The 20,661-nt window shown below is 39.5% G+C and overlaps 1 protein-coding gene across 5 annotated transcripts in view; it reads left to right on the top strand.

The window, feature by feature from the left end:
- Window positions 1–20,661, top strand: part of GAPVD1 (GTPase activating protein and VPS9 domains 1) — a 74,852-nt gene that overhangs the window by 22,488 nt on the left and 31,703 nt on the right. For 3 of the 5 annotated variants that reach the window (XM_034664516.1, XM_011221123.3, XM_002916313.4), the window contains exons 2-8: window positions 5,284–5,501; window positions 7,233–8,076; window positions 10,741–10,827; window positions 12,435–12,569; window positions 12,714–12,903; window positions 16,491–16,651; window positions 19,405–19,534. In XM_034664516.1, coding sequence (XP_034520407.1) covers window positions 5,317–5,501; window positions 7,233–8,076; window positions 10,741–10,827; window positions 12,435–12,569; window positions 12,714–12,903; window positions 16,491–16,651; window positions 19,405–19,534 — 1,732 coding nt within the window. In that variant the 5' untranslated portion in view covers window positions 5,284–5,316. The remainder of the gene's footprint in view (window positions 1–5,283; window positions 5,502–7,232; window positions 8,077–10,740; window positions 10,828–12,434; window positions 12,570–12,713; window positions 12,904–16,490; window positions 16,652–19,404; window positions 19,535–20,661) is intronic. The other 2 variants (XM_011221122.3, XM_002916314.4) reach the window with 1 other exon arrangement.

The following is a 20,661-nucleotide window of genomic DNA, read 5'->3' on the forward strand; positions in this document are numbered from 1 at the left end:
TCCCTCCCTCCCTCCCTCCCTCCCTCTCTTTCTTCCTTTCTTTCCTTTCTTTCTCCTTCCTTCTTTTCTCTCTTTCTCTCTCATTTCATTTCATTTCATTTCATTTCATTTCATTTCGACAGAGAGACAGTCAGTGAGAGAGGGAACACAAACAAGGGGAGTGGGAGAGGAAGAAGCAGACTCCCAGGGGAGCAGGGAGCCTGATGCAGGGCTCGATTCCAGGACCCCAGGATCATGCCCTGAGCCGAAGGCAGACACTTAACAACTGGGCCACCCAGGTGCCCCTCTTTTTTTAAAAATATATTTTTAAAAAGATTTTGTTTATTTGTTTGTCAGAGAGAGAGAGAGGAGAGCACATGCACACAAGGCGGGGGGTAAGATGGAAATGGTAGGCAGAGGGAGAAGCAGTCTCCTGGCTGATCAAGGAGCCCGATGTGGGACTTGATCCCAGGACCCTGGGTTCATGACCTGAGCCGAAGGAAGACGCTTAACCAACTGAGCCACCCAGGCGTTCCTACAAATCTTGTATTTCTGTCTCATAACATTTCTCAAACCTGTCCTGTTCTTTCCATTGCCACCTCATTTCCTGCCTGTCAACAATTTCAGTCTCTCTTCATCTGGTCCCATCCCCACCTCCACATCCTTTTCCTTACTGCCAGAGTTTATGCTCCCAAAGATAAATTTAATACTGTTAATCTCCTGTTTTAAAACTTTTCCTATCACCTACAGTGCAAGGTCCTAGTTTCTTAACTCTGGCTTCTGTGTACCTTCTGGCCTTTATCTCTCATTATGCACATTCCCTGCCTCCCCCCATCTCACTGAATACACAGACACAGCCCCCCAAACTGTAGCAAGCCATGAGCTCTCTAAATGTCCTCATTGTTACACAGCTCTGTGCCTTTGCTTGGTTGACTCCCCGTATCTGGAATTTACCCCACCCACCGTCCTCTTTATGTCTGGCAAATACTCATCTTCTCCCCCTGCCCCTCAACTTGCCTTTTTTTTTTTTTTTAAAGATTTTATTTATTTGTTTGACAGAGAGAGAGAGACAGCCAGCGAGAGAAGGAACACAAGCAGGGGGAGTGGGAGAGGGAGAAGCAGGCTCATAGCAGAGGAGCCTGATGTGGGGCGATCCCATAACGCCGGGATCACGCCCTGAGCCGAAGGCAGACGCTTAACCGCTGTGCCACCCAGGCGCCCCTCAACTTGCCTTTTAAGACTGGGTGCAGGTTCCTTCTCTTTTTAACCCCCTCTCTATCTGTGTTGTACAGTCTTCTAGCATAATACGTGTAACATTTTTGGACAGCCATTTGCTTGCATATCTGCCTCATTGTGCTAGGTTAGAAAGTCCTTGAGGGTACACCTTAGGTTTTATCCCTTTTTGTATTCCTAGTATTTAATATGTTGCTTGTACCAGGGGTAAAATAAATGTAGATAATGAGTTCACATTTTATGGGTGAAAAAAAATCCAGGGTTCAGAGAATATGCCCAAAGTAACAGAACTAATTAATGAAGCATTCAGATCTTTACCAGCCCATTTCAGTATTGTTTCCATTAACTGTAATACTTCTTATAGTTCTTAGTCTGTGGACTTAGAGCCCCCTAGAGGATGTTAGAGGAAGCCTATAAAGTCATATATGAATTTTCTATAGATTGAGTTAATACGATTATGTAAGTATATGTCTGTATGTCACCAGTTTTTCTTAATGTATCCACATGGTTTTGTTATTAACAGATCGTCTTAGTGGGCATACTTATATATTTTTTTAAAAGATTTTATTTACTTGAGGGAGAGAAAGCAGGGGGAGGAGCAGAGGGAGAGGGACAAGCAGACCCCCACGCTGAGCACAGAGCCTGTCATGGGGCTTGATCCCACAACCCTGAGATCATGACCTGACCTGAAATCAAGAGTCGGATGCTAAACTGACTGAGCCACCCAGGCACCCATACTTTTATCTTTTGAGAGGAAAGCAGTATAAGGGCCTTCATGACACAGGAGATTTGGAATAACAGCTTTGCACAGTTTGCTAGGGAATTGATAAGGTATAAGAATTTTTTTTTTAAGATTTATTCATTTATTTTGAGAGAAAGAGATAGCATGGATGGGAGGGGCAGAGAGAGGGAGAGAGAGTTGCATGCTGACTCCTAGCTGAGTACTGAGCCCAACTCGGGGCTCAGTCTCATGACCCTGAGATCATGACCTGAGCCAAAACCAAGAGTTGGACACTCAACTGACTGTACCACCCAGGTGCCCCAAGAAGGTGGTTTTTGAAAGCAATAAGATTCAGTTTAGATGGTAATATCTGAAAATTTCCTAGTCTTTAGTAGTTCATTAAAATAAGAAAGTTTAAAAATTTCTAAAATCAGGGGTGCCTGGGTGGCTCAGTCAGTTAAGCATCTGCCTTCAGCTTAAGTCATGATCCCAGGGTCCTGTGATCAAGCCCTGTGTAGGGCTCCCTTCTCAGCAGGGGAGTCTGCCTCTCCCTCTCCATCTGCCTCTCCCCACTGCTCGTGCTCTCTCTCTCTCTGTCAAATAAATAAATAGAATCTTATTTTAAAAATTTCTGAAGTCAAACTTAATAAAAATTGCTAAACCTGTTTCTTTAAGTCAGGTGGCTTTAAAAAGTATTTCCAGCTGCTGCCATATGGTTTTGGTCTTAGCACCAAAAATATTTATTTCGATATATGTGTTTTTATTGGATCTCTAAACATATTGAGAGTTCTGAGGTCTGGGTTGTCATCTCTCTTAGAATCTGAATTCACTACAAATTGTATTGTTTTATCAACTCCAAATAGATCCATTAAGGTCATTTATGAATCTGATTGGCTGGGACAACCTTTTTTCCTAGCTTTATTGAGATATATTGACATATAACATTGTGTAAATTTAAGGTATATAATGTGATGTTTTGATACATGTATGTATTGCAAAGATTAATAAGGTTAATCAACACATCCTTTACCTCATAGAATTGCCATTTTGTTGTACTTACAGTGAGGACATTGAGGCTGTACTCCCATAGCAACTTTGTTTTTTTAAAGATTTTTTTTATTTGAGAGAGAGCACGAGAGAGCACAAGCAGGGGTAACGGCATAGGGAGAGGGAAAAGCAGGCTCTCTGCTGACCTGGGAGCCCAATGCGTGGCTCAAAACCAGGACCCTGGGATCATGACCTGAACTGAAGGCAGATGTTTAACCAACTGAGCCACCCAGGTGCCCCTTTTCTTAATGATTTTATTTATTTATTTGAGAGAGAGAGTGGGGGTGGGGGTGCACGTGCGTGAGCATGAGCAGGGGGAGGGGCAGAGGCAGACGGAGAAGCAGACTTCCTCTGAGCGCAAAGCCCAGTGCGGGGCTCAGTCCCAGGACCCTAGGATCATGACCTGAGCCAAAGGCAGACGCTTAACCGACTGAGCCACCCAGGCGCCCCCATAATCTTTAATTTTTTTTTAAAGATTTTATTTATTCATTCGACAGAGATAGAGACAGCCAGTGAGAGAGGGAACACAAGCAGGGGGAGTGGGAGAGGAAGAAGCAGGCTCTTAGCGGAAGAGCCTAATGTGGGGCTCGATCGCACAATGCTAGGATCACGCCCTGAGCCGAAGGCAGACGCCTAACCGCTGTGCCACCGAGGAGCCCCTATAATCTTTAATTCTTAATGAGAATTATTTTTCTAGCTTAATGACAATGTGCTGTCTGGACACACAATGTTGTATTGTGTTATCTGGGCCACAAGCACTTCTCTTGTTGATATAAAACATTTGTGGTCTGAGGGAAGCTCATCGGTGGGGCTACAATGTAAGTGCCTTGTGTCACTCTGCCCCATATCCCCTGGAAGGTCTGAGACTAGGACCAAAAGTGGCCCTAACAGGCTCCTTCCTGGGTTTTGGGGAGGTGAGTTCTCAGAGAATGGGTATCCACTTGAGGGTAGATTGGGCAGGAGGTGCCATGGACCCTGGCTTTGGGGAGGAGGCTGGCAAATGCCTCCTTAGCCAGAGCTTGAAACAGACTCATGGCCAGTGAAGTGAGTTCAATGAGTGAGGTGAGGTACCCTGCCCAGGGGTCTCATAACCCAGTTCAGACTTCTCTATGCTGTTTAAGGAAAAAAAAAAAAGTGTGGTTTGGCAGGCATTCTAGGTTCAGTGGTATAGCTTAAATAATAATGCTTTAAAATATGTGTGCTATTTCTATCAGTTTGTTTAGTTACTAGATAAACAAGATTTGTGTGATTTCATTCATTCCTTTGGCAAACATTTGTTCAGTTCTTGGTAGGAGCCAGGCGCTCTGCTCAGCCCTGAAATTACAGCTATGAGTAAATAAAACAGACAATCCTTACCACTCCCTGGTGGCCCTTACCCTTTGGTGGGGGAACCGTACTCTAAGCATAATGAACATGCAAGTAGGTATCTGTAATATAATGCTAGACAGAGGCAAGTACTTTTTAAAAAGGCCAGAAAAGGCAATAGGAAGTGATCGTTTCTATTTTAGGAGTTATCCGAGAAGGCCTTTCTAAATAGACATTTGAACAGAGAAACCTGAATGGAGTAAAGGTACTAGCCATGCAAAGATACCTGGAGGAATAGCCTTCCAGACAGAGGGATCATCAAATGCAAGAGGCTTTGAGAAGGGGCATGTTTGGCCTGTTCAAGCAGGGAGGCCAGTGTAGGAGATGAGGTTGGAGAAGTAGCCAGGGTAGATCATCTAGGACCTTTAGATTTCATTCTAAATGTAAAATAAGCCTTTGGCTGGATTCTAGTAAGGGAATAAGGTGATCTGACTTAAGTTTAAAGGATTCCGTATGCTATGTGGAGAACAGACTCGAGTAGTACAAGAAAGGAAGTAGGGCCATCAGTTAGGAAGTGGTGGTTATAGACCTTTGGGTGAGAGATGATGATGGATGTGGTGAGAAGTAGATTGGAGATGTATTTTGAAGATCGAGTCAACAGGTTAAGTTGATTGATTGCAGTATAAAAGGGAGTAGTCAAGGGAACTTGAGTGCTAATAAGTAGACACTAGACTGGAAGGAAATACACACATTTTTACTGCGGCTGTCTCTGAGCAATGGCCTTACTAGGAGCTTTTATCCCCCCCTTTATCTGTACTTACCAGTTTTTCTATCCTGAACCTGTAGTGCTTCTCCAGAAAATATATAGATTATTTTAAAATTAGAGTTAATCATAGTACTAAATGTAGCCTAATTCTTAATATATTCTCTTATTCCTTTTGATTTTGGAAAATAGTCTAAGTGACACAAAATTTCTAAACTTGTCCTTTTACTCGTAGCGATCAGCCTTTGTACCTTCTCCACATTTGAAGATGGTGAAGCTGGATATTCATACTTTGGCCCATCACCTCAAACAGGAACGCTTGTATGTGAACTCTGAGAAACAGCTCATTCAGAGGCTCAATGCAGATGTACTTAAGACAGCTGAAAAGTTGTATCGTACAGCATGGATTGCTAAGCAACAGAGAATTAATTTGGACCGGCTTATCATAACCAGGTAAAAAAAAAAGGTTTTGAGGTGTTAAATTTTATGAACCACTGTAATTCTGTGCTAACTGTAAATAAGTGAATCTATTTCCAACAAAATGCATGCTATCAGATAATTTGAATCACCATTAAGGTGATTATTTTGTCTGTTAATTAACTTAAGCCTTTTACAGAGAATTATAACTTAAGCATTAATATTTTATACCACACCAGTTAATTTTGTATCTTTGTATATATAACATTTTATTGTTGCTGAGAGGAAATTATCTTGTGTTCTTCTTTTTAAGTATGCTCCACACCCAACTTGGGTCTTGAACTCGTGACCCTGAGGTCAAGAGTCTCATACTCTACCAACTGAGCCAGCCAGGCGCCCCTCTACTCTTTTTTTTTTATTATTATTATTATTATCATTAAAAAAATTTATTTTTGAGTAATCTCTGTACCCAACGTGGGGCTCAAACTCACAACCACGAGATCAAGAGTCACATAGTCTGGGGTGCCTGGGTGGCTCAGTCGTTAGGCGTCTGCCTTCGCCTCAGGTCGTGATCCCAGGATCCTGGGATCGAGCCCCATATCGGGCTCCCTGCTCAGCGGGAAGCCTGCTTCTCCCTCTCCCATTCCCCCCGCTTATGTTCCTTCGCTCGACATGTCTCTCTGTCAAATTAAAAAAAAAAAAAAAGTCCCATGCTCTACCAACTCAGCCAGTCAGGCACCCCTTTTCTCCTGGTATTATTTAATATACAGTAGGCCCTTGAACACTGGTTTGACTTGTGTGGGTCCACTTATATGTGTAGTTTTTCAGTAGAGTACTGTAAATGTATTTTTCTCTTCTTAACGATTTTCTTAACAATATTTTCTCTAGCTTACTTTATTGTAAGACTACTGTTTCTAATACACAAAATATGTGTTAATCGACCATGTTATCTGTAAGGCTTCTGGTCAACAGTAGGCTATTAGTAGTTAAGTGTTTGGGGAGTCAAAAGTTATGCATGGATTTTCCACTGCACAGGGGGGTTGGTGCCCCTAATCCCCACATTGTTTAAGGGTCAGCTGTGTGTATTTCCATGTTTTTTTTTTTTTAAAGATTTTTATTTATTTATTTGACAGAGATAGAGACAGCCAGCGAGAAAGGGAACACAAGCAGGGGGAGCGGGAGAGGAAGAAGCAGGCTCATAGCGGAGGAGCCTGATGTGGGGCTCGATCCCATAACACCGGGATCATGCCCTGAGCTGAAGGCAGACGCTTAACCGCTGTGCCACCCAGGCGCCCCTCCATGTTTTGATTCTGTTTATCTACTCCTCAGTTTTAGAAACCTCTTTTTCACTGTGTTAGTATGTTACTTTTGCATTTTTTCAAGAAGCAGTTTTTAGCTCTCAGAAGAGTGGTGCTGAGGTATAATGTTGAGAGAAGGAGGCAGACATGGAAAAATACATACTGTATGATTCCATTTATGTGAAGCTGAAAAAAAGCAGGACTGATCTTTGATGATAGAAATCAGAATAATGGTTATTTTTTGATATTTTTCATTGAACCTGATTTACTAGGAGGAATTTGTCTTCTGTACTTTTTGGTTTTGTCTTTCTTTACATATTCAGATGCTGGTGGGCTGAAAGATTTGAGCAGTTTGGAGTGACCTCATTGCTAGGTCTATAATCAGTCTACATTTACAGGTTTCAATGGAATGTATGTATTATATTATTGTTATTGATTTTATTGTTTTGCTTGTTTGCTCATTTTTTAGTGCCGAAGCCTCCCCTGCTGAATGTTGCCAACATGCCAAGATTTTGGAGGATACACAGTTTGTTGATGGATATAAGCAATTGGGATTTCAGGAGACTGCTTATGGAGAATTCTTGAGTCGTTTAAGGGAAAATCCTCGTCTTATTGCCTCCTCCTTGGTTGCTGGGGAGAAACTTAATCAGGAGAACACACAAAGTGTTATTTACACAGTTTTTACCTCCCTCTATGGCAACTGCATTATGCAAGAAGATGAAAGCTACCTCCTTCAGGTTTTGAGATACTTGATTGAATTTGAACTTAAAGAAAGTGACAACCCCAGGCGACTTCTGAGGAGAGGAACTTGTGCCTTCAGCATCTTATTTAAACTTTTTTCTGAAGGACTGTTTTCTGCCAAACTTTTCCTCACAGCTACTTTACATGAGCCAATCATGCAATTGCTTGTTGAAGACGAAGATCACCTGGAAACAGATCCAAGCAAGCTAATTGACAGGTTCTCCCCATTACAACAGGAAAAACTCTTTGGAGAGAAAGGCTCAGATAGATTCAGGCAAAAGGTTCAAGAGATGGTGGATTCCAATGAGGCCAAACTGGTGGCTCTGGTGAACAAGTTTATTGGTTATCTCAAACAGAACACGTACTGCTTTCCACACAGTTTGAGGTGGATTGTGTCTCAGATGTACAAAACCCTCTCCTGTGTAGACAGACTGGAAGTTGGGGAGGTCAGGGCAATGTGTACTGACCTCCTGTTGGCGTGCTTCATTTGTCCTGCAGTTGTCAATCCAGAACAGTATGGAATAATTTCTGATGCGCCTATTAATGAAGTGGCAAGATTTAATCTGATGCAGGTATGCTTTTGCTATCATCATTAATGTGGCATTCTGTTGAAAATCAGTTAAGTGAGTAGTGGAGTGGAAACAGAAAATATGATGACAATATGTATACATTCTTACCATTCTGTTTCCTCAAACTGGCTTAAATATTTGCTTCTTAAGAAATAAAAGCAGTTATGGGGCACCTGGGTGCTCAGCTGAGTGTCCCACTCTTGGTATGAGGTTGGGTCATGATCCCAGGGTTGTGGTGTTGAGCCCTGCTTTGGGCTCCAAGGTCCGGCTCCACCCTCAGTGGGTAGTCTGCTTGAGAGTCTCCCTTAGCCCCCTCATCCCCCCCCGGCTTGTGGGTGTGCATACACACACACACACACACTTTCTCTGAATTAAAAAAAGAAAAGCAGTTATATTGGGATTTAAAAATATTGTAGTCATAAAATGTTTTGTCAGTTTTTGGGCACCTGGGTGGCTCAGTCTGTTAAGCATCTGCCTTCAATTCAGGTCATGATCCCCGAGTTGGGCTCCCTGCTCTATGGGGAGCTTGCTTCTCCCTGTCCCTCTGCCTGCCACTCCACCTGTTTGTGCGCACTGTCAAATAAATAAATAAAGTATATTTTGTTGGTCCCCCCCGCAAAGATTTATTTATTTTAGAGAGAAAGGGAGAGTGTGTGAATGAGGGGAGGGACAGAGGCTGAGGGAGAGAATCCTTGAGCAGATTCCCCACTGAGCTTGGATCCCAACATGGGGCTCAATCCCAGGACTCAGGTCATGACCTGAGCCGAAACCAAGAGTTGGATGCCTAACTGACTGAGCCACCCAGGTGCCCCTCGTGTTAGTTTTTATTTATTTATTTATTTATTTATTTATTTATTTATATTTTTTAAAAAATTTTTATTTATTTGAGAGAGAGTGTTGTGTGAGAGCACGAGTTGGGGGTAGAACAGAGCGAGAGGGAGAAGCAGACTCCTTGCTGAGCAGGGAGCCTGATGTGGGGCTCAATCCCGGGACTTGGATCATGACCTGAGCCGAAGGCAGATGCTTAACCAGCTGAGTCACCCAGGCGCCCCTAGTTGATTAGATTTTCTAGAACAGGGCCACCATCCCTTTCCCATGATTTCAAAACCCAGTGTGATTGAAAATATTTATACATCATCTATTATATGTTATTTGGTAACAAAGCCTGACTTGAACTAACATGAGACTATTTATCACTGCTAGTTATTCCTTTTAGGTGTAATGAATACTCATGTTTTGCTGCAGAAATGTGAATACATTTGGTTACAGGATGCCACCCTTAATACTGCCTGTGTTACATGTATACACTAATCAACCTTTCCAAAATCTTCAGATTTTGAAATCTGAAACTCTTGTGGATCTCAGAGTTTCAGAAACAGGAGTTTTAGATTTATATTAGCACTTTTTCCCCCTTTATCATGAGAACTACTGAAGTCATGTTACTTATTTAATTTTTTTAGAGAGGAGGAAGAGGGAAGGGCAGAGGGAGGAGGAGAGAGAGAATCCCAAGCAGGCTCCACACCAAGTGCAGAGCCCGACTTAGGGCTGGATATCACAACCCTAAGATCATGACCGGAGTCGAAATCAAGAGTCGGATGCTTAACTGACTGAGCCACCCAGGCCACCCCCATGTTATTATTTCTTAAGGGTATCTTTTGATCATATCCTATCCCCCAGAAACACTGTAAAGAAGAAACTGAGTTTATTTGGAATATAATATATCTTTGGATGATTTTTTTTTAATGATAAGCTTTTTTTCCATGGTCATTTCTATTATGTTGGTATGTTTAGCAATTAACTATATAAAGATTTTTATCTATGAAACACTAAATTTATTTTTAAGATAGTGTGGTTGTAGGTTTTTATTTTTGTCATTCCAGTAGAGATTGAATCACTTATTTTCAAAATGAGTAAAACAGGGAATTGTGCCAGATATTAAGATGATACTGTATGATATTAGCTTTCCCCAGAGTGTCTTTAAAGAGAGTAGATTAGGGTCGCCTTTCTCAAGCTTCCGACTCTTGATTTTGGCTCAGGTCATGATCTCAGTTTCATGAGATCAAAGCCCCATGTTGGGGTCCGTGCTCAGTGGGGAGTCAGCTTGAGATTCTGTCTTTCCGTCTGTCCCTCCTGCCTCCTCTGAAATAAATAAATCTTTAAAGAAAAATAAAGAGAGTAGATTAACAGTTCTCTTTTACCAGTAAGAAACTTGCTCTGTGAATTAACATTTACTTCCAAACAGCTCCGTTTTGTAGGATTTTTTAAGTCTAGAAAAAAAAAAACTACATTGAGTATTTTGTGATCTATAAAGGGAAAAGTACTTAATATTAACTTCAAGTAGTTTGAATCAACTTTTGCAAGTGAATTTAAAAATTTCTAAATGTATGAAAAGTATATCAAACAAAGGTGTTATATTTTTATTTCATATTGTCAATATAATGTTAAAGTAAAATTTTCTCTTTATTGTCTAGTACTCTTAATCTAAATATAGTAAAAGCTGATGTACAGAAGATACACATTTAATTTGGGACCCTACTTTGCATGCCTGCTCAGGTGGTGTAAATATTATTATGAATCAGCTTTTTAGACTAGAATGGAAGCACTTTCATAGAGCACAATTTGTAAGTATCTATAGACTGTGTCTCCAACCACTGCTTTGGGTTGCAGGTTGGCCGCCTTTTGCAGCAATTGGCAATGACAGGCTCTGAAGAGGGAGATCCCCGGACAAAGAGCAGCCTTGGAAAATTTGACAAAGTAAGAATGAATACTACCTCGTGTGAAATACCATTTATAGAAAATTTTACCAAAGTATTTAGTGGACTTAACTATTGTCTTTATTAAATCTTGTCCTTTAATTTATTAAGAATAAATTAAAAATTCTTTTCAGTTATCCTTGGCATAGCTATAGAGAATACAACATTTAAAGGAAGATGTCACTAAAGATTACTAATTCTTACTGAAGCGTTGAGGAGATGCCACGTAATGAGAGCCAAAGAACTATTAAGATTATTTTACTTTAAAAATTTGGTAAGGCGAGGCTGCTGGCTCAGTCGGTTAGAGCATGCAACTCTTGATCTCGGGGTTGGAGTTCCAGCCCCATGTTGATGTCGAGATTACTTTAAATATCTTATTTATTTATTTATTTATTTATTTATTTATTTATTTATTTATTTAAGAGAGGGAGAGTGTGCACATGCAGGCAGGGGGAGGAGTAGAGGGAGGGGGTAGAATTTCAAGCAGACTCCATGTTAAGTGCAAAGCCCCACATGGGGCTCGATCTTATGACCCCGAGATCCTGACCAGAGCAGAAACAAGGAGTCCAGTGAGCTGCCCAGGCTCACTGGTTGTAGAGATTACTTTAAAAAAAAAAAAAAAAAAAAAAAAAAAGTTTTNNAAAAGAAAAGTCTTTAAATAAATAGGGTGGCTCAATCGGTTGAGTGTCTGACTCTTGGGTTCTGTTTAGATCATGACCTCAGGGTCCTGAGATTGGCCCAAGTCAGGCTCTGCACTCAGCCGTGAGTCTGCTTTAGAGTCTTTCCCTGTCCCTCTCCTCCTGTCCCTCCCCACTGAGTGCGTGTGTGTGCACACACACATACACTCTCTCTCTCCCTCTAAAATGGGTGAATAAATCTTTAAATAAATAAATAAATAGTTTAATTTAAAAAATCACTAAAGCAAATCAGCAATAATTATCTAATTTTAAGTGTATTTCATAAATATGTTTTACGGCATTGTTCAGTTAAATTAGATTTTAATCATGTTTGAGTAGGCTATACATTCAGCCCTATTTAAAATTTAGAGGTTATATAGTGAAATTCCACTTTCACCTCTGATCTCTAACCTTTATTTCCTCCCCAGAAGGTTCTTGATGTTCTCAGTCTTTCATGTTTTCTTCAAGAGGTTTATATGTATACAAGCAAATTGTTTGTTTCACGTACCAGAATTTCATGGAAACAATTCTATGTCAATTCAAAAAGAGTTTAATTTTTTCAGTGTTGGGTTTAATATAATTTCCAGGAAGAAAAACTTTTTGCGTGCTTGTCTACCTTAATTAGAAATTTTGTTCCCTTATTTTATTTTATTTTATTTTATTTTATTTTTTTTTTTTTTAAGATTTTATTTATTTATTTGACAGGATAGAGACAGCCAGCGAGAGAGGGAACACAAGCAGGGGGAGTAGGAGAGGAAGAAGCAGGCTCATAGCAGAGGAGCCTGACGTGGGGCTCGAACCCATAACGCGGGATCACGCCCTGAGCCGAAGGCAGACGCTTAACCGCTNGTGCTTGTCTACCTTAATTAGAAATTTTGTTCCCTTATTTTAAAGAGGAAATATCTCACTGTGATCTTTTCTTATTTAACAGAGCTGTGTTGCTGCTTTTCTTGATGTTGTGATTGGGGGCCGTGCAGTGGAGACCCCTCCAATGTCCTCCGTTAATCTTCTGGAAGGATTGAGCAGAACTGTGGTTTTTATAACCTATAGTCAGCTTATTACTCTGGTAATGGCTTTATTCTTTAATAGGATTTTCTCAAAAGTCATTTATCTAAGCATGGGCAGAGTCATAGATGAGTACATTGTGTGAGAAATAGATATTGTTTTGAAAAATTGATCTTACTAGTTAATGGCCTTTTACCTTTGCCAGGTGAATTTCATGAAGAGTGTGATGTCTGGAGATCAACTGAAAGAAGATAAGATGGCTCTTGACAATTTATTGGCAAACCTGCCCCAGGCAAAGCCGGGAAAAAGCAGCAGTTTGGAAATGACTCCCTATAATACTCCTCAGCTGTCTCCAGCAACCACTCCAGCAAATAAAAAGAATCGATTGCCTATAGGTAAAGAGCATTTCTCATATTTGGGCTTTCCCTTAAATTTAGTATTTTTTTTATTGGCCTTTATTTACTGCTCAGTGTTTTGGAATATGGTTTTAAATAATTTGGGGAACCTTTCTCTTTGTGTTGACTGATACTAATACAATTTTTAAAAATTGCACCAATTAGTTAAGGTTTATGAGTAGGCTTTAGCTTTATCTAGACATACTTTTCATAATTAATTGAGATCATGCCACCTACAGTATACTTTGTTTATATTTTAGTAACTTTTTTGGGAAAATTTGGCAGTGTCAGTATTTGAATTATGTAACCCTGTCATTTCTTCAAAGTTCTAAATACTAATAACTTAGAGGTTTCTGTCAGTAAAGTTGAAAATAGTTAAAATTTTTCCTTATTATTATTATTATTATTAATCTTTTATTAGGGGAGCTAAGGTATCTTTGTTATTTGATAAAGTAAAGGTTTCATTTTGTTTTGTCAAGTTTTTTTTTTTTAAAGATTTTATTTATTTATTTGACAGAGAGAGAGACAGCCAGCGAGAGAGGGAACACAAGCAGGGGGAGTGGGAGAGGAAGAAGCAGGCTCATAGCGGAGGAGCCTGATGTGGGGCTCGATCCCATAATGCCGGGATCACGCCCTGAGCCGAAGGCAGACGCTTAACCGCTGTGCCACCCAGGCGCCCCTGTTTTGTCAAGTTTATTTAAGAATTGGGTTTAAGTTTTATTCACTTAGTAAACATCTGTTATCTATACACACACACACACACACACACACAAATTGAGCATTACCATGTTCTCTGTACCAGACTCTGGATGAGCACTTTATAGATGTTGTTTCATTTAATTTATGCAAAAAATCCTTGCAAAAAGAGTAGTTATAATCACTGTCCTGCATGGGGGTGCTGTGTTTAGACACTGGGGATACAAAGAACATTAGGATATGCTGTTGCTCTGGTAGTTGCTGATAGCCTAGTAGGGGAGAATCAGAGGAGACCAGTTGCCATCGTTATCCTGTGTCTGATGGCGATAAGCATGCATGGAGCTTTATGGGGCGTCCATGTTGGTCAGGTGTTGATGGTGTCAGGAGAAGATCCTGGAGACAGTGAAGCTTATACTTTCTTTTGAAGGATGAATGGGAGTTAGACAAAGTAGACAAGAGAGGGAGAAAAAGAGTATTTAGACCAAGGGAGCAATGTTTTAGTGCCAATTTTTTAATGCAAATGAGGAGCACAGCAACAGTGAGCATGAGTAGTTACTTTATTTTATACATTTTGAAGAATGGGATTTCGTTTTTAAACTTCCATGAGCTGACTTGTTAAGAACTACCAGTTTCTTAAAATTAATCCATCTTACATTTAATATAATATGGAATAATATCATCAAGAATATGACATATTCTTCAAGTCTTTCATCATCTCAAAATATCAATTTTCAGAATTAAAAATAGAAAAAAGATGAAGTTTGACACTCAGTGATTTTTAAAAAATACTTCTTTGCTTTTCTTGGAGTGGGAGCACACGAACAGGAAGGGGGCAGAGGGAGAGAGAGAGAGAAGCAGATTCCCCACTGAGTGTGGAGCCTGATGTGGGGCTCGATCTCACAACCGTGAGATCACAACCTGAACCGAAATCAGGAGTTGGGCACTTAACCAACTAGCCACCCAGGTGCCCCAACACTCAGTGATTTTTAGTATTATAGCCTATTTGCACTTTTTTAACATGAAGAAATAAATGATTTTTAGTAAATCAGAGATTTTTTTCCTCCATTATTCACTCCTGTACATTATTAGTTCTTTCATTTCTTGTCATCTAGAAGTATCATTAAATATGGGTATAATGGAAAGTAAATTTCAGGTGTTTGCCCACTATTACTTTGTGTAGTCATATGACCTGGTCATTGAATTTATTTCATATTTTTAAAAAATGTGTCCATTATTCAGAGGGTTGATTTTCTTTCTGTTTAATGCTTTCGCAACCCAGGACAACAGTTAGCAGCCATCACTGCCTGGGATTCCTCAGCCACCAATCTTACTGCTCATATTACTCTAGTAGCCCCATTTGGTGGGTAATAGGCTGTTCTTCCTCTTCTTATATAACTTTCATTTAAGAAATAGTCTATGAAAGTGTGTTCCATGTGCATGTTGCTTTTGCTTTATGTAAATTGCTACATGGATTTCGATTACTTGTACTTTTATAAATTATAAGGTTTGTTGCTTAAGATTAATGTAGTTGTTCATGAAATTGAATTTAAGTTCACAGTTCAGTAGAAGACAGTAAGGGAGGGTCAGCAAATAAAGGTGGGAGGGAGCCTGTGTTCGACTTTCGGAAATTGATGTGTGCTCTGAATTTTGAAAGTAAGAGTGATTAAGTAAGAGTGAACAGATCTACATCACTGTGTAGAGAGGACTCTTCTTTTCCTCTCTTTTTTTTTTTTTTAAGATTTATGTATTAGAGAGTGTGTGTGCACACGGGGGGAGGGGCAGAGGGAGAAGGAGAGGGAAAGAATCTCAAGCAGACTTGGGAACTTGGGATTGTCTGAGTGCAGAGTTTGACATGGGGCTCAAACCCACAATCCTGAGATCATGACCTGAGCCAAAACCAAGAAACCAAGAGTCGGAAGCTCAACCGACTGAGCCCCCAGGTGCCCCAACAGGATTCTTTATATTTGTCTTCAGGTAGGTCAGCTTTCACTCAAAGTGAAGTTGAAAGACTTTTGTTACTAATAGAGTGTTTTTGCTTTGTGTCTGTACTTTTGATTATTTTTCACTGAAGTAGAATTTCTATTTAATATTCTGGTACTGAATTTTGTTGCCCTCTGAAAGAAATTTGAAACTTATCACAGAAGACTTAAACACATAGAGAAATTGTCAAACTAGCTAGATCTTTCAAGTTCTTATAAGGTGTAGGTTGATTATTTTAGAAAAAAGTATTACTTGTTTACTTATAGGTAAAACTTGTTTACTTATAGAAAAAAGTACCCCCAAATAATTAGATTTTTCATTAATTTGGAATGTTTCTATAAAGCAGAAGGGAAATTTATATTCAAACATAGGGAAGTCTTTTTTCCTGCATTTTTGGAAGAAGATTAGTACATTTCAGGAATATCAATGTGTTTTCAAAAACTGATTCTGATTTTGGCAATGGTTGTCCAATCAGCATATATTACTTTATATGGCTATTGGATTTCTATATGAAATTTTCCGATGCTTGTAAGTTCGGTGGAAGTTGAATCATTTTACAGGAGAAATAGTTGAAGATATCTCGATAAGAAATAAGGTGGTGCTCTTCTTGTCACCCCAGGTCTTAAGCTGAGAGATGTGTTTGTTGTTCTGCAGGTGTGCTCATCCGTGTGTCATTCACTGTCAGGTGCACATAGACTATCAGTTTTGAAGGAGAATCTGTGTCAGTCATCAGTAGAGTAACTGGGAAGATGTAGGGTTTTTTTAAAATTCATATTCTCACCACTCTTCTTTTTTTGTGCATGTGCAAAATGTCCTACATTATTAGAAGATACATTTTTGTATTTACTGTACCATTTTCTTCATCTTGTCTTATTTTCTAAACTATCATATTTGAAAAAAATTTTTATTAGCAACTCGAAGTAGAAGCCGCACCAATGTGCTAATGGACTTACATATGGACCATGAGGGATCATCTCAAGAAACCATCCAGGAAGTACAGCCGGAAGAGGTGTTGGTCATTTCCTTAGGGACAGGTCCCCAACTCACTCCAGGGATGATGTCGGAAAATGAGGTATGAATGTATTGTTACATTTAACTTATAGCCATCAATATTAAGGAATTAGGTTCCTTTTTTTTTTAAATTTCTGGTCTCTTGCTTCTGTAAGTCAATATGCATTTAATGAGTGCACAAATGCCAAACTTCCTGTGCACAGTTCTGGGGGCTTTTCACATCAATAGATTGATAGCACGATGGTTGATGATTAGGTCTACACCAAAAGGAATTTTCCTCGTAGTATAGAAGAGACAGGAAGTCGGGAAATTGTAGTATGGAAATTGAGATGACTTTTCCAGTGACCTGTAGGAAATGGTTTTTGTTTCTTTTCTTTCTAATGATATACTAGTGGTATTCTTGCTTTAAAGAGCCAGATATTCTTTAGAAATACTTCCTGTTCTTTGATTGATTAGGAAGAAATGGAAGACAGAACTGAAAAGAAAGCTAAGGAAGTAAAATATTTTGAAGAAATGGACTTGGTGTGTGGGCATCACTTTTAAGATATTTGTAAACAGAAGAGCTTGGGACAGAGGCAAAAAGAATGAAGAAATCAAAAAGAAGCATCATTTTATACTCAACAGGGACACTTAGTAGTCAAGAAAACCTATTCCTGACCTGGGACGAAGGGACCAGTTATAGTGGTCAATGAAGTGATGATAGTGGTCGGTACAGATGTGTTTGGAACTGTGGCATGACCCTTAGGAAAGAGTTCTGTACACACACACACACACACACACACGAGCTGGCAAAAACTGTCAGAATCAACTTGTTAGGAACTCTGGAATGTAATAAACTTACAACATCTAGGGGAGTGTTGAATGAGGAAGAACAGTTGCTGAGTTTCAGGCAGGGAGCTCTGTGGCATTTTACCTTCCCCTGTTAACCTTCTGCCAGCTCCCAGCTCTGGCAACCTAGAAGACAGCAGCCTGCATTCCTGTGCAAGGAAGTCTCTTCATTGTGCTATGGGCCTTTTGTTTGCTGTTAATCTTATCATTCTAGGCCTTTAGATAGATTTTTCCTGAAGATTCTTTGTACATTGCTCACTATGATTTTAAGGATCCAAGTTATCTTAAACATTCAAAATGTAAAATTTGTATGTCTGCATTTAATTTCAAGCAAATAGGAAAATAATTCTATTTTTATTTGTGAGGGAGGGGGAGAGGGGAGAGAGAGAATCTTTTTTTTTTTTTTAAGATTTTATTTATTTGAGAAAGAGAGCAGGGGGAGGGGAGAAGGGTCAATCAGAGAGGGAGAAGCAGACTCCCCGCTGAGCAGGGAGCTGGACATGGTCCTCGATCCCAAGACCCTGAGATCATGACCTGAGCTGAAGGTAGGACACTTAACCTACTGAGCCACCCAGATGCCCTGGGAGAGAGAGAATCTTAAGCAGGCTCCACACTCAGTGCAGAGCCAGACATGGGGCTCCATCTCACAATCCTGAGATCATGACCTGAGCCGAAATCAAGAGTCGGACACTTAAGCACCCAGGCACCCCAAAATTTTTCTGTTTTTAAATGGCTTTTTATTTTTTATTTTTATTTTTTATTTTTTTTAAAGATTTTATTTATTTATTCGACAGAGATAGAGACAGCCAGCGAGAGAGGGAACACAAGCAGGGGGAGTGGGAGAGGAAGAAGCAGGCTCATAGCGGAGGAGCCCGATGTGGGGGCTCGACCCCATAACGCCGGGATCACGCCCTGAGCCGAAGGCAGACGCCCAACCGCTGTGCCACCCAGGCGCCCCTTAAATGGCTTTTTAAAAGTATCACATGAATAAAGATACAGAGCCAATGAAAAAAACAGGGCCAAAACAGCACCTATAAGTTTTGGGTTTTTAAATTTTTCTTCCTTTTAAGTGAGGATACTATTCTCCTTCATATTCTGCCAACACCAGGATCCCGGTGTCTGTGATACTGAGTTCCAGGTGTGCTTAAAACATGCTGTTTGACTTTCAGCAAAGCTCTTAGTTCTTCATTAGGGTGGAGATACATGTTTACAGCTGAGTTGTGAGGCTTGTGTGGAGTGAAAAGTAATTCTGTTATTTGGAAGTCATCTAACAAGTAGAAATTTTATAAAAAGGCCGTTGGCTCTAAGCTAGAGATGGCTGTGAAGTCACGCTTCAGCTTCTGGTGTGGACTTTTGTGGCTGCGTATATGGTGATCAAGGCAAGGTTCAAACTGGATTGATTGAATTCTGGTGCCTACAGGATAATTTGTTCCTATGTTTTCTTCTGTTAAATTAGCTTATTAACGTTTGAAAAAATGTAAATTTTTTGTCATTTTGCCATGCAGAATGCTTTCTTTGCGTTTTTTTTTTTTATTTAATCCTCAGCAACTCCATGGCACGCATACCGTTACCATGACTCTTTTATAGATAAAGAAGCTTAAATCACCCAAGATTACGTAGTTGGCACATGGCAGAGCCAGAAGGACCGGACTTATGATTCCAAAGCCTTTTGATTCTTATGATCCTACCCATTGCTCACTGATACCTGATTGCTTGTTCAGTCTCTGATACCAGGTGATGGAAAGGCATAGGTTCATTTTTTTTTTTTAACTGATCTACTTTTATTCTAAAGGTACTTAAAATCTTGATCAGAATCTTATGAATGGGTTTTTAGTTAAAAATGAGAATTTAAGATTAAAAAGAAATATGCGTTTGTTGTGGTCTGTTTTCATATCAGTAATCTTCCAGTTCTGATAAACCAATGGCATTTTATTTTTTATTTTTAAATTTTTATTTATTTATTTATTTTGGCATTTTATTTTTCAGGTCCTAAACATGCAACTTTCGGATGGAGGACAAGGAGATGTCCCCGTTGATGAAAACAAACTCCACGGTAAACCTGATAAAACCTTGCGCTTTTCCCTCTGCAGTGATAATCTGGAAGGAATATCTGAAGGTGAAGGGTTACTTCATTCAAAGAGTTGTGTGATTCAAGTAATACTGTGTTTTGTGATCTTTAAAGGAGCCTTATAAATTACAATTATACCATCTGTTCCTCTCCCTGAGGACAGTAATGAAGTTTTCCTCTAATGATCTTGGAACAGTTGGCTATAAAGATTGTTTCTGGAATAAATTAAGATTGCAAGAAAAAAATTTAAAGAGAAAAAAGAAAAAGATTGTGAGACCTTTGATCATACAAAATGGAGAAGATACAAGTCTTCATTGAGACTTGAATAATGCCAAGTTTCTCTAGTATTAATTAATGTGTACCCAAGCTTATGGAGCTCCTTTAGAGGGATATAGTGCATGTCTAAATGGGAAAAATGGACGGACTCACTTGTATTTCAGGATGTTGTATATACTTTTAATGTTCTGTATTTCTTTATTCACACACGCACCTTTATGAAGCAGGAAGATATAATGGAAATGGGAATAAAATTAGAAAATTAAAATCGTAGATTGTGAAGTGAGAATTTGTCACTTCATGTATGAGGACAAACTTTTTTAATGAAGAAAGTTGAGTTTGCTGTCATTTCAAACAAAATGTAGTAACTTTTCCTTTTTCTCCAACTTTTTAGAACAGAAGTAATGTACATTCATTCTAGGAAATGCAGAAAAGAAATGGAATCATCTGTAATTTTACCATTCTGTTTCTTTAAGTAGGCTCCACAGCCAGTGTGGAGCCCAGCATGGGGCTTGAACTTATGACCCTGAGATTAAGACCTGAGTTGAGATCAAGAGTTGGATGCTTAACTGACTGAGCCACCCAAGTGCCCCTACCATTCTACTAATAACAGCATTTTGGTTTATTTATAGCAAAAGTAGGGTTATGTTGTTTTGTAACCCTTTTTTGTTTAACAGTGTAACAGTGACATTTCCCTTTGTAATTTAACATTCTTAAATAACTTAGGCTCTAAATGTTTTTTGTTCTTTGACTTCAGGTGGGCATAATTATTTAAGTGTATGATTAAACATATAGAGTGTTTCTACTTTTCAAGCATTATAAAAAGCCCTTCGACAAGCGACCTTAGATGAATTTTTGAATTGTTTCCTAGGATAAATTCCTACAAGCACAATTGCTGG

This window comes from Ailuropoda melanoleuca, chromosome 7, assembly GCF_002007445.2.
Source record: "Ailuropoda melanoleuca isolate Jingjing chromosome 7, ASM200744v2, whole genome shotgun sequence".
NCBI classification, from domain to species: domain Eukaryota; kingdom Metazoa; phylum Chordata; class Mammalia; order Carnivora; family Ursidae; genus Ailuropoda; species Ailuropoda melanoleuca.